This window comes from Mastacembelus armatus, chromosome 16, assembly GCF_900324485.2.
Source record: "Mastacembelus armatus chromosome 16, fMasArm1.2, whole genome shotgun sequence".
Classification (NCBI taxonomy): Eukaryota; Metazoa; Chordata; class Actinopteri; order Synbranchiformes; family Mastacembelidae; genus Mastacembelus; species Mastacembelus armatus.
The window spans coordinates 12,807,234-12,821,857 of NC_046648.1; the positions used below are offsets into that span (position 1 = coordinate 12,807,234).

At 40.9% G+C, this 14,624-nt stretch overlaps 1 protein-coding gene across 1 annotated transcript in view; it reads left to right on the plus strand.

Annotated features, from left to right (window-relative positions):
• The window catches only part of tgfb2 (transforming growth factor, beta 2), a 70,414-nt gene extending 56,358 nt beyond the window's left edge, over positions 1-14,056 (plus strand). Inside the window, exon 3 of the mRNA XM_026294374.1 lies at positions 13,943-14,056. Within this exon, the coding sequence (XP_026150159.1) occupies positions 13,943-13,996 (54 nt within the window). The 3' untranslated portion in view covers positions 13,997-14,056. The remainder of the gene's footprint in view (positions 1-13,942) is intronic.
• Positions 14,057-14,624: the final 568 nt, after the last annotated feature.

Here is a 14,624-nt window from a genome sequence, read left to right on the forward strand (position 1 = left end):
CACCAGTAGAAACCATGGCTGACATGGAAAATGGCCTTACTTGGTACCTGAAGCTGTATGGCAATAGGTAACGTCCATTTTAATATTGAGTTGCTGTTTCAGGGCTTTTCTATTGAGAAAATGCTATTTCGGGGCTCTTATTTTGAAAGGACAAAGTGCTGGAGGAGACTCTTGGGACCTGTTCAAGAACCTAAACTTTATTTTGAATATTCCTTACTATTTACAAAAATGTAATAAACTTACTATAAATAACTGTAGACTTTTATTGTGAAAGTCTCACCATGTCAGAAACCATGGCTGACATGGAAAATGGCCTTACTTGATACCTGAAGCTGTATGCCAAAAAGTACCGTCCATTTTCATATTGAGTTGCTGTTTCAGGGCTATTCTGTTGAGGAAAATGCTATTTCGGGCTTTTATTTTGAAAGGACATGGTGCTGGAGGAGGACTCTTGGGACCTTGTACAAGAATCTGGACTTTATTTTGAATATTCCTTAAAATTTACAAAATGTAATATCTTCCTATATATGACTAGACTTTTCTTCTGAAGTCCAAACATGGCCTGCTGGAGATGACACCATGGCTGACATGTAAAACAGCCACAGAGTAAAATGCTCTAAATAACTGAGAATGGTTGCCCTTGTGTAACAGCATTAGGCCGCCAGTCATTCTTAGTACCAACCACACACAGCTGCTATTGTTTTGTTTTGAGCTTTTGCTATGGTGACCTATGCCCAGAGTGGGGGTGAGGGTGGGGGGGGTGGGGAGGGTGGTACAGAGTGGTCACCATGTGAAACAGCAGTGGACATTTGGCAGCCAGTCATTCTCAATTACCAACCACAGACAGCTGCTATTGTTTTGTGTTGAGCTGTTGCTATGGTGACCTATGCCTAGAGTTGGGTGAGGGTGGGGAGTGGGGGGGGGGGTGGTACTGAGTGGTCCACCAAGTGAAACAGCAGTTGACGTTTGGCAGCCAGTCATTCTTAATTACCAACCACAGACAGATGCTATCCTGCTAATGCATTGTATGTTTTTGCTATGGTCACCTATGCCAGAGTGGGGGGGGGGGGGGGTATTGAGTTATCCCCATGTGTAACATCATGTGACATTATGCAGCCAGTCATTTTTAATTACCAAACATAGACAGCTGCTATGCTGCTATTGCTTTGTTTTGAGCTGTTGCTATGGTGACCTATGCCCAGAGTGGGGTGAGGGTGGGGAGTGGGGGGGGGGGGGTGGTACTGAGTGGTCACCAAGTGAAACAGCAGTTGGTATTTGGCAGCCAGTCATTCTTAATTACCAACCACAGACAGATGCTATGCTGCTAATGCATTGTATGTATTGCTTATGGTGACCTATGCCCAGAGTGGGGGTGAGGGTGAGGGTGGGGGGGGGGGGGGGTGGTATTGAGTTGTCCCCATGTGTAACAGCATGTGACATTATGCAGCCAGTCATTCTTAATTACCAAACATAGACAGCTGCTATGCTGCTATTGCGCAATGAGCTGCTTTGTGTTGAGTAGTTGCTATGGTGATCAAAGGCCAGAGTGAGAGGGGGAGTGACACAGCACTTTACACACGCTGAGTGGAGAAACTGAGAAAACTTCACCTTACAAAATGGGAGGATTACAGAAAAACTATAAGTGCTATCAATATAATTCTTTCACTAACAGTGCCAGGAGGCTTCAACAAAGAGACCGATCCACTTTTTGTGAAGATATTCCAAAAAATGAAGGATTGGTGGCGAGTTAGAAACAGCCTTCATTTGTGTTTCTCTCCAAAAATTGTAGAGATCTTTAGAATGGGAGTGAATGAGAGGTTGAGCAGTCACTCTCTGTCTGTTAGGCCACCTTGTGGAAAAACCGTAGGTCCTATAAAAATATGAACAGCATTGCCTGAAAGAAGACAAAAATCTCTACTACTTTTGAGAAAATTGTGTATGAAGAGTCAAAATTGTGGCCGTGACGGCGAGTTAGAGAGAAAATTTTCCCTAAACTTAACAGCTTCTCCCACTCTAGCGATGACATCACGCACTCTAGCCCTCTCCCATACACACCAATGTAAAATTCAGAAATTTCCTAAAAAAACCATAAAACTTAAACTGCGATTGAAGAAAAAACCGTAATAGATATCAAAAAGCTGTATACAAGACTTATAGATTAATGCCTTCTGACCCGTTTAAAGGTCAAATGGTGTTTCTAGCTGAAAGTATGCTGACACAGTTAAGGCTCAAAGAGGACAAAGTTGAAGGGGATTTTAACGTCCTCTCCATTCATTCCTATGGGAAAAAATTCCCACAAAACCTGGAATATTTCGGAAATTATGAAATATATCGCTGAAAAAAGTAGAAGCACCCATCTCCTCATCGAGCTGCACGCGACGGTGTTTGAATGACGTTTCTACGTCGAACGGTGTAGGACTAGATAGCGACCGAAAAAAACGGCGGAATAAAAAGAAAAAGAAAAAAAATAATAAAGAGAAAAAACGAAGAACATATCTTGGGATTGCTGCTTTGCACAGCAATCCCAACAATAACTGTAGACTTTTATTGTGAAAGTCTCACCATGTCAGAAACCATGGCTGACAAAGAAAATGGCCTCACTTGGTACCTGAAGCTGTATGCCAATAACCAACGTCCGTTTTAATATTGAGTTGCTGTTTCAGGGCTATTCTGTTGAGAAAATGCTATTTCGGGGCTTTTATTTTGAAAGGACAAGGTGCTGCAGGAGACTCTTGGGACCTTGTACAAGAATCTGGACTTTATTTTGGATATTCCTTATAATTTACAAAATTGTAATGTCTTACTATAAATAACTGTAGACTTTTATTTTGAAAATCTCACCATGTCAGAAACCATGGCTGACATGGAAAATGGCCTCACTTGGTACCTGAAGCTGTATGCCAATAGGTAACGTCCATTTTAATATTGAGTTGCTGTTTCAGGGCTATTCTATTGAGAAAATGCTATTTCGGGGCTTTTATTTTGAAAGGACAAAGTGCTGCAGGAGACTCTTGGCGACCTTGTTCAAGAATCTAGGCTTTAATTTGAATATTCCTTACTATTTGCAAAAATGTAATAACTTACTATGAATAACTGTAGACTTTTATTGTGAAAGTCTCACCATGTCAGAAACCATGGCTGACATGGAAAATGGCCTTACTTGTTACCTGAAGCTGTATGCCAATAGGTAACGTCCATTTTAATATTGAGTTGCTGTTTCAGGGCTATTCTGTTGAGAAAATGCTATTTCGGGGTTTTTATTTTGAAAGGACAAGGTGCTGGAGGAGACTCTTTGGACCTTGTACAAGAACCTAAACTTTATTTTGAATATTCCTTATAATTTAAAAAAATGTAATATCTACGTATTAATGACTAGACTTGTATTTTATACTTGAGCTGTTGCTATGGTGACCTAAACGCAGAGTGGGGGTGGGGGTGGGGGGGTACTGGGTGGTCACCAAGTGTAACAGCAGTGGACATTTGGCAGCCCGTCATACTTAATTACCAACCACAGACAGTTCATATGCTGCTATTGCTTTGTGTTAAGCTGTTGCTATGGTGACCTATGCCCAGGGTGAGGGTGGGGGTGAGGGTGGGGGGGGGGGTATTGAGTTATCCCCATGTGTAAAAGCAGTGGACATTATACAGCCAGTCATTCTTAATTACCAACCACAGACAGATGCTATGTTGCTATTGCTTTGTCAGCTGTTGCTATGGTGACCTATGCCTAGAGTGGGGGTGAGGGTGGGGAGTGGGGGGGGGTGGTACTGAGTGGTCACCAAGTGAAACAGCAGTTGACATTTGGCAGCCAGTCATTCTTAATTACTAACCACAAACAGATGCTATGCTGCTAATGCATTGTATGTATTTGCTATGGTCACCTATGCCCAGAGTGGGGGTGAGGGTGAGGGTGGGGGGGGGGGGTATTGAGTTATCCCCATGTGTAAAAGCAGTGGACATTATACAGCCAGTCATTCTTAATTACCAACCACAGACAGATGCTATGCTGCTATTGCTTTGTTTTGAGCTGTTGCTATGGTGACCTATGCCCAGAGTGGGGGTGAGGGTGAGGGTGGGGGGGGTGGTACTCAGTGGTCACCAAGTGTAACAGCAGTGGACATTTGGCAGCCAGTCATTCTTAATTACCAAACATAGACAGCTGCTATGCTGCTATTGCGCAATGAGCTGCTTTGTGTTGAGTAGTTGCTATGGTGATCAAAGGCCAGAGTGAGAGGGGGAGTGACAGCACTTTACACACGCTGAGTGGAGAAACTGAGAAAACTTCACCTTACAAACTGGGGGATTACAGAAAAACTATAAGTGCTATCAATATAATTCTTTCACTAACAGTGCCAGGAGGCTTCAACAAAGAGACCGATCCACTTTTTGTGAAGATATTCCAAAAAATGAAGGATTGGTGGCGAGTTAGAAACAGCCTTCATTTGTGTTTCTCTCCAAAAATTGTAGAGATCTTTAGAATGGGAGTGAATGAGAGATTGAGCAGTCACTCTCTGTCTGTTAGGCCACCTTGTGGAAAAACCATAGGTCCTATGAAAATGAGAACAGCATTGCCTGAAAGAAGACAAAAATCTCTACTACTTTTGAGAAAATGGTGTATGAAGAGTCAAAATTGTGGCCGTGACGGCGAGTTAGAGAGAAAAATTTTCCCTAAACTTAACAGCTTCTCCCACTCTAGCGATGACATCACGCACTCTAGCCCTCTCCCATACACACCAATGTAAAATTCAGAAATTTCCTAAAAAAACCATAAAACTTAAACTGCGATTGAAGAAAAAACCGTAATAGATATCAAAAAGCTGTATACAAGACTTAGAGATTAATGCCTTCTGACCCGTTTAAAGGTCGAATGGTGTTTCTAGCTGAAAGTATGCTGACACAGTTAAAGCTCAAAGAGGACAAAGTTGAAAGGGGATTTTAACGTTCTCTCCATTCATTCCTATGGGAAAAAATTCCGACAAAACCTGGAATATTTCGGAAATTATGAAAGATATCGCTGAAAAAAGTAGAAGCACCCATCTCCTCATCGAGCTGAACGCGACGGTGTTTGAATGACGTTTCTACGTCGAACGGTGTAGGACTAGATAGCGACCGAAAAACGGCGGAATAAAAAGAAAAAAAAAAAATAATAAAGAGAAAAAACGAAGAACATATCTTGGGATTGCTGCTTTGCACAGCAATCCCAACAAAAACGAAGAACATATCTTGGGATTGCTGCTTTGCACAGCAATCCCAACAATAACTAGACGATGCAATTTCTGAAGAAATTGCGTTGGGATTGCCGATCGCCGCGAAAAGCTCGAGGCAGACCGCGTCGCCGAAGCACGTTTTGAATCGACCGATTGCGATAATCGAGAAATACCGACTGTAGTGAGGGTGCTTTCATTTTGAGAAAATGCTATAAACAGGCTTTTATTTTGAAAGGACAAGGTGCTGCAGGAGACTCTTGGGACCTTGTACAAGAATCTGGACTTTATTTTGAATATTCCTTACTATTTACAAAATTGTAATACCTTACTATAAATAACTGTGGACTTTTATTGTGAAAGTCTCACCATGTCAGAAACCATGGCTGACAAGGAAAATGGCCTCACTTGGTACCTGAAGCTGTATGCCAATAGGTAACGTCCATTTTAATATTGAGTTGCTGTTTCAGGGCTATTTTATTGATAAAATGCTATTTCGGGACTTTTATTTTGAAAGGACAAAGTGCTGCAGGAGACTCTTGGGACCTTGTACAAGAATCTGGACTTTATTTTGAATATTCCTTACAATTTACAAAATTGTAATATCTTTCTATAAATAACTGTAGACTTTTATTGTGAAAGTCTGACCATGTCAGAAACCATGGCTGACATGGAAAATGGCCTCACCTGGTGCCCGAAGCTGTATGCCAATAACCAACGTCCGTTTTAATATTGAGTTGCTGTTTCAGGGCTTTTCTATTGAGAAAATGCTATTTCGGGGCTTTTATTTTGAAAGGACAAAGTGCGGCAGGAGAGTCTTGGTGACCTTGTTCAAGAATCTAGACTTTATTTTGAATATTCGTTACTATTTACAAAAATGTAATAACTTACTATAAATAACTGTAGACTTTTATTGTGAAAGTCTCACCATGTCAGAAACCATGGCTGACATGGAAAATGGCCTTACTTGGTACCTGAAGCTGTATGGCAATAGGTAACGTCCATTTTAATATTGAGTTGCTGTTTCAGGGCTTTTCTATTGAGAAAATGCTATTTCGGGGCTCTTATTTTGAAAGGACAAAGTGCTGGAGGAGACTCTTGGGACCTTGTTCAAGAACCTAAACTTTATTTTGAATATTCCTTACTATTTACAAAAATGTAATAACTTACTATAAATAACTGTAGACTTTTATTGTGAAAGTCTCACCATGTCAGAAACCATGGCTGACATGGAAAATGGCCTTACTTGATACCTGAAGCTGTATGCCAAAAAGTAACGTCCATTTTCATATTGAGTTGCTGTTTCAGGGCTATTCTGTTGAGAAAATGCTATTTCGGGGCTTTTATTTTGAAAGGACATGGTGCTGGAGGAGACTCTTGGGACCTTGTACAAGAATCTGGACTTTATTTTGAATATTCCTTAAAATTTACAAAAATGTAATATCTTCCTATATATGACTAGACTTTTCTTCTGAAAGTCCAAACATGGCCTGCTGGGAGATGACACCATGGCTGACATGTAAAACAGCCACAGAGTAAAATGCTCTAAATAACTGAGAATGGTGCCCTTGTGTAACAGCATTAGGCCGCCAGTCATTCTTAGTTACCAACCACACACAGCTGCTATTGTTTTGTTTTGAGCTTTTGCTATGGTGACCTATGCCCAGAGTGGGGGTGAGGGTGGGGGGTGGGGAGGGTGGTACAGAGTGGTCACCATGTGAAACAGCAGTGGACATTTGGCAGCCAGTCATTCTCAATTACCAACCACAGACAGCTGCTATTGTTTTGTGTTGAGCTGTTGCTATGGTGACCTATGCCTAGAGTTGGGGTGAGGGTGGGGAGTGGGGGGGGGGGGGTGGTACTGAGTGGTCACCAAGTGAAACAGCAGTTGACGTTTGGCAGCCAGTCATTCTTAATTACTAACCACAGACAGATGCTATGCTGCTAATGCATTGTATGTATTTGCTATGGTCACCTATGCCCAGAGTGGGGGGGGGGGGGGGGTATTGAGTTATCCCCATGTGTAACATCATGTGACATTATGCAGCCAGTCATTTTTAATTACCAAACATAGACAGCTGCTATGCTGCTATTGCTTTGTTTTGAGCTGTTGCTATGGTGACCTATGCCCAGAGTGGGGGTGAGGGTGGGGAGTGGGGGGGGTGGGGTGGTACTGAGTGGTCACCAAGTGAAACAGCAGTTGGTATTTGGCAGCCAGTCATTCTTAATTACCAACCACAGACAGATGCTATGCTGCTAATGCATTGTATGTATTTGCTATGGTGACCTATGCCCAGAGTGGGGGTGAGGGTGAGGGTGGGGGGGGGGGGGGGGTGGTATTGAGTTGTCCCCATGTGTAACAGCATGTGACATTATGCAGCCAGTCATTCTTAATTACCAAACATAGACAGCTGCTATGCTGCTATTGCGCAATGAGCTGCTTTGTGTTGAGTAGTTGCTATGGTGATCAAAGGCCAGAGTGAGAGGGGGAGTGACACAGCACTTTACACACGCTGAGTGGAGAAACTGAGAAAACTTCACCTTACAAAGTGGAGGATTACAGAAAAACTATAAGTGCTATCAATATAATTCTTTCACTAACAGTGCCAGGAGGCTTCAACAAAGAGACCGATCCACTTTTTGTGAAGATATTCCAAAAAATGAAGGATTGGTGGCGAGTTAGAAACAGCCTTCATTTGTGTTTCTCTCCAAAAATTGTAGAGATCTTTAGAATGGGAGTGAATGAGAGGTTGAGCAGTCACTCTCTGTCTGTTAGGCCACCTTGTGGAAAAACCGTAGGTCCTATAAAAATATGAACAGCATCGCCTGAAAGAAGACAAAAATCTCTACTACTTTTGAGAAAATTGTGTATGAGGAGTCAAAATTGTGGCCGTGACAGCGAGTTAGAGAGAAAATTTTTCCCTAAACTTAACAGCTTCTCCCACTCTAGCGATGACATCACGCACTCTAGCCCTCTCCCATACACACCAATGTAAAATTCAGAAATTTCCTAAAAAAACCATAAAACTTAAACTGCGATTGAAGAAAAACCGTAATAGATATCAAAAAGCTGTATACAAGACTTATAGATTAATGCCTTCTGACCCGTTTAAAGGTCAAATGGTGTTTCTAGCTGAAAGTATGCTGACACAGTTAAGGCTCAAAGAGGACAAAGTTGAAGGGGATTTTAACGTCCTCTCCATTCATTCCTATGGGAAAAAATTCCCACAAAACCTGGAATATTTCGGAAATTATGAAATATATCGCTGAAAAAAGTAGAAGCACCCATCTCCTCATCGAGCTGCACGCGACGGTGTTTGAATGACGTTTCTACGTCGAACGGTGTAGGACTAGATAGCGACCGAAAAAACGGCGGAATAAAAAGAAAAAGAAAAAAAATAATAAAGAGAAAAAACGAAGAACATATCTTGGGATTGCTGCTTTGCACAGCAATCCCAACAATAATAAAGATTAGGATAACAATAGTGTGAATGCTGAATCAGCATTGTATGTATTTGCTATGGTCACCTATGCTCAGAGTGGGGGTGAGGGTGGGGGGGGGGGGGGGGGGGGGGGTGGTATTGAGTTATCCCCATGTGTAACAGCAGTGGACAATATACAGCCAGTCATTCTTAATTACCAACCACAGACAGCTCATATGCTGCTATTGCTTTGTTTTGAGCTGTTGCTATGGTGACCTATGCCCAGAGTGGGGGTGAGGGTGGGGGGGGTGGTATTGAGTTGTCCCCATGTGTAACAGCATGTGACATTATGCAGCCTGTCATTCTTAATTACCAAACATAGACAGCTGCTATGCTGCTATTGCGCAATGAGCTGCTTTGTGTTGAGTAGTTGCTATGGTGATCAAAGGCCAGAGTGAGAGGGGGAGTGACACAGCACTTTACACACGCTGAGTGGAGAAACTGAGAAAACTTCACCTTACAAAATGGAGGATTACAGAAAAACTATAAGTGCTATCAATATAATTCTTTCACTAACAGTGCCAGGAGGCTTCAACAAAGAGACCGATCCACTTTTTGTGAAGATATTCCAAAAAATGAAGGATTGGTGGCGAGTTAGAAACAGCCTTCATTTGTGTTTCTCTCCAAAAATTGTAGAGATCTTTAGAATGGGAGTGAATGAGAGATTGAGCAGTCACTCTCTGTCTGTTAGGCCACCTTGTAGAAAAACCGTAGGTCCTATAAAAATGAGAACAGTATTGCCTGAAAGAAGACAAAAATCTCTACTACTTTTCAGAAAATGGTGTATGAAGAGTCAAAATTGTGGCCGTGACGGCGAGTTAGAGAGAAAAATTTTCCCTAAACTTAACAGCTTCTCCCACTCTAGCGATGACATCACGCACTCTAGCCCTCTCCCATACACACCAATGTAAAATTCAGAAATTTCCTAAAAAAACCATAAAACTTAAACTGCGATTGAAGAAAAACCGTAATAGATATCAAAAAGCTGTATACAAGACTTATAGATTAATGCCTTCTGACCCGTTTAAAGGTCGAATGGTGTTTCTAGCTGAAAGTATGCTGACACAGTTAAAGCTCAAAGAGGACAAAGTTGAAAGGAGATTTTAACGTACTCTCCATTCATTCCTATGGGAAAAAATTCCGACAAAACCTGGAATATTTCGGAAATTATGAAAGATATCGCTGAGAAAAGTAGAAGCACCCATCTCCTCATCGAGCTGCACGCGACGGTGTTTGAATGACGTTTCTACGTCGAACGGTGTAGGACTAGATAGCGACCGAAAAACGGCGGAATAATAATAAAGAGAAAAAACGAAGAACATATCTTGGGATTGCTGCTTTGCACAGCAATCCCAACAAAAACTGAAGTCTGGAAAAACACCAGTTGTATCATGATTCCATAGAAACTGGCAGTCATGCAATAATGTACATGTATGACAAAGGCAGCTTTAAATACAGAAAATATATTATGTATTTACATGTAAGATATTGTTATTGTTTTTATCAATTGTCCATTTGATGATTATTGTGAAATCATCTTTAGTAGTGGTATTAAAGTCATGCCTGGTTGGATTATTGTGACTCCACTGCACACATACATACATACATACATATGCATACAGTGCCACAAATATGGCTTTTTTTACTTGTGCTTTTGCAATTTGAAGGCTTTGTCAACGTGCACCACCTCACACACTTGTCACACTGAGACACGAGAGTAAGGCAAACACTGGAAGATGCGTCTATATGTGAAATAAGTCCTGAAAATAACATATCTCCCCCACTCCCTCCACAGTTTTCAGTCACACAGTCATTGTTTTGTGTCCTTTATCAACTTTTGTTTTCATTCCATTCCTCTGCAAATTTGGATCCAGGCAGAGAGGTGGGTAGCATTAATGTAACACACACACACACTCACACACACACACACATATATATATATATATATATATACATACATATATATATATATATATATATATATATATATATATATATATTAAGGCTGTCAATTGATTAAAATATTTGAATCATGAATAAGCACGATTGTCATGAGTTAACTCAACTTTCAAGTTTTTAATAATCATAATAATAATCAACATGGGCAAAACAATCTTTTTTTGTGCATGTTTTGTAAATTAATTTATTATTCAGAAGACTTTTTTTTTTGTCCATTTCTGTTTGCTGCTGCACTCTTTACTGTCTATGGCTGCATTTTCGATTTGTCCTACTACGGGCTTGGCCATGGGTCAAACAGGAAATGCACGCAGAATTTCGTGCATTAATAACATTAGTGCCGTTAAAATTAGTTTGTGTTAACATGTTAATTTTGACAGCCCTAATATATATATATATATATATATATAGATGCTCCATTTTATAGTTTAGACATGTTCATCTCCCATTTACTGTATATGGGTTGTGGTTAGCAGGGATTGATGTTGAACAAATACACCCCTTCCACACAGAAAAAATTTAAAGTGGCATCAACCCATGTCCTCAGCACAGCCATTGTTTCAACCCAAACTAGCTTAAAGCCCTGGTTTCAGAGAAAGGAGATGCATTGTTTTGATAAGTATGTAGAAATATGTATGCTGTATTTGGGGAAACACTGTTGGCGATTAGTGTGGTGATAGATAGATAGATAGATAGATAGATAGATAGATAGATAGATAGATAGATAGATAGATAGATAGATAGATGGTCCAAGCATCAGTGGCCACCTCTGTTGTTCTGTAGTGAAGTTTTGTTGTGTCATCAGTGTGATGTCCTCTTGCCAACAGAAACTTTTTATTTCACCAACAAACCTGCAAAAGCTGCCTATTTTTTAAATACAAAAAAACTTGCACTGATGCTGTTTTATTTCTATTATATTAAAATATATACTTTTTTCCGTTATTCTGAACCACCCCATGTCATCCCTAAGCAAAGAAAAAACATTGAGGTAGGTGACCTGACCCTGGCCCTTACAGGCATTTATTGCCAGTGGACTTGCTGAATAGCACAAAAAGGAGAGGTAGCCACCAACTCTGTCATGATAGAGCTGTTATTTTTTATTTGTTGTTTTGATGATGATGATGATGGTGATGGTGATAATGATCATGATGTTATTGTGACCCACTATGCTGTATTGTAACACAGTATTGTTGCTCTAGTGGTAAATAAATTATTTAAGTTTAAAAGGAGATTGGTGTTATGTGTGTTCTCTCTGATATTGAATAATGTAAGTCTCTGGTGTCAGAGCTCCTGAGATATTTTACATCCTTAGCTGAGTTTGAAATCCATCATCATAACATCAAATCATAGGAGAACGTGGCTTTAAAGGCACCTTATACCAGCTGTATACTGGGGAAGACTGGTTTGAGCTACAAAACAGCTTTAAATTAGAGGCACTCATTCTTCTGGAAGATTTCAAAATTATCATGTTGTTTCTGGATATCTGGATCTCAATGAGACCAGAGAGTGACGAGAGTGTCTGGTGATCTCTCCAGGGTGTTTTGCAGATCAGCAGGGATTGGCTCTTTAGTTCTTATGAAATTTACAAATCAGAGCTCAAACAACTCTTTGTTGCTAAGACAACTCTTTTTTGAGTAAAAAAACAAAGCATATGGATTAGGATTATTTTAACAATAATAAATACTCAGATGGAACATATACTATTTATACCAGACTAGCTGGTGTCAAAGTTCAACAAGGACATTTATTTTGCCACATAGAAAGCCATAAGGTGGCTTTGGATTAAGGGGGCTGATCCGGGCATGATCAACCTGGTTTGTCTGATGTTGCCAGCCCCGAAACACCTGATGACCCCAGGATACATCACTGATGATGCGTCCCAGTGAATCCTAGGAGATATTTCTTGTATACCGAAATATTTTCAAATTTTTTAATACTGGTATAAAATAACATCATTTGTATTCCCACCAAACTGGACAATATTATTTTATCAGTAAAGAAAGGACATAGGTCTAAAATTACACACAAAAACCTACCCATATCATAAAATTAAAGTATGAAAGGACAACACTAACAGTATTTTTAACAAAAGCATCTGAATATTCAGTCTGTCAATGTGATGATCAGCAGCTTGACTTCCTGGTTTATGCTTCTCAAAATGATGCAGAAAAACTAGTCCATGCATTTGTTTCCTCAAGGCTAGATTACTGTAACTCATTACTATCTGGATGTCCTAATATCTTAATAAAAAGCCTCCAATTAATCCAGAATGCCGCAGCCAGAGTCCTGACAGGAACTAGCAAGAGAGATCATATTTCTCCTATATTGGCTTCTCTTCATTGGCTCCCTGTAAAATATAGAATAGAATTTAAAATCCTTCTTCTCACATACAAATCCCTTCATAATCAAGCTCCTTCATACCTTAAAGACCTCATAGTACCATATTATCCCAATAGACCACTTCGCTCTCAGAGTGCAGGCCTACTTGTGGTTCCCAGAGTTCTCAAAAGCAGAATGGGAGGCAGAACCTTTAGCTATCAAGCTCCTCTCCTGTGGAACCAGCTCTCAGCCTGGGTTCAGGAGGCAGACACTCTCTGTACTTTTAAGGCTAGACTTAAAACCTTCCTCTTTGACAAAGCATATAGTTAGGGCTGGCTTCAGGCAACCCTGAACCATCCCTTAGTTAGTTATGCTGCTATAGGCCTAGACTGCCCGAGGACCATCGGTGCACTGAGCTCCCCTACCCTAACCCCCCCCCCTCTCTCCCACCTCATGTATATTCCACCATTGAATGTTACTAACCTTGTGCTCTCTGTCTCCCCTAGTTTGTGCTCTCTCCCTCCCTCTCTCTCTCTCTCTCTCTGTACCTTCTGCAGGTGTCCCTGGTCCTGGAGCTGTTTATCGCTGATGTGCAGTTACTGGCCCCACCAACTTGCAGTGTCTATTTGTTGTTTATTGTTGCTGTTCTTTTCTCTCTGCTCTATCCACTCACCCCAACCGGTCGAGGCAGATGGCCGCCCAAACTGAGCCCGGTTCTGCTGGAGGTTTTTTTCTTCCGTTAAAGGGAGTTTTTTCCTCTCCACTGTCGCCAAGTGCTTGCTCATAAGGGAATTGTTGGGTTTTTAGTTTTAGTTTTTGTAAAGTGCCTTGAGATGATTTGTATTGTGATTTGGCGCTATACAAATAAAATTGAATTGAATTGAATTGAATTTTACTTTGAAGGATCATACAGGGTCTGGTTTCTACCCTGTCCACTCTTGACTGATTGCGTAATTGGTTTCACCTGGGTTCTCTTCTCAGCTCACAGATATATACCCTCTCTCAACCACAGACAAACTTCCAGGTTGTCTGTGAAACCGCTGTTTCTGCCTACAACTTACCATTTTGCCTGCATCGATCTGTTCCACGCTACCTGGTCTTTTCATGGAAGTTGCTGATCACGGATCTTCTCGCTTCGCCATGCTAAGCTAAGTAACCTTGCCCTTGTGTTCACAGAAGGAATGTTTTTGCTCAAGAGGAGCTTTTCTGTTTTAATTCACATGACAACCAGTGGAACCATGTCAAACTAAGTCTGTTCACTTCTGATCATGTTATTGATTAGAGTAGAGGATTGCTTTTTGCCCAAGAGGAGTTTTCTGTCTTAAATCACACGACAACCAAAGGAACCATGTCAAGCTAAGTCGGTTCATTCCGGCTTATGTTATTGGAGATTTTCTACTTTAAGTCACACGACAACCAGAGGGATCATGTCAAGCCAAGTTTGTTCATTCCTGCTTAAATTTATGGATTAACGCTGAGGATTGCCCCTTTTGCTCAAGAGAATTTTTTGTTCAACGCTCAGCTAATGACCTGAGGTGTTGGTTAATGTTCCTGGGACCCCTGAGTTGCTAGTATGCCCAGATGAGAAGACTTATTATGTTCCATCTTTCTCTCCCTGGACGCTTGGTGTAACTGGCAATAAGTGGATAAGAGCCTTCTTTGT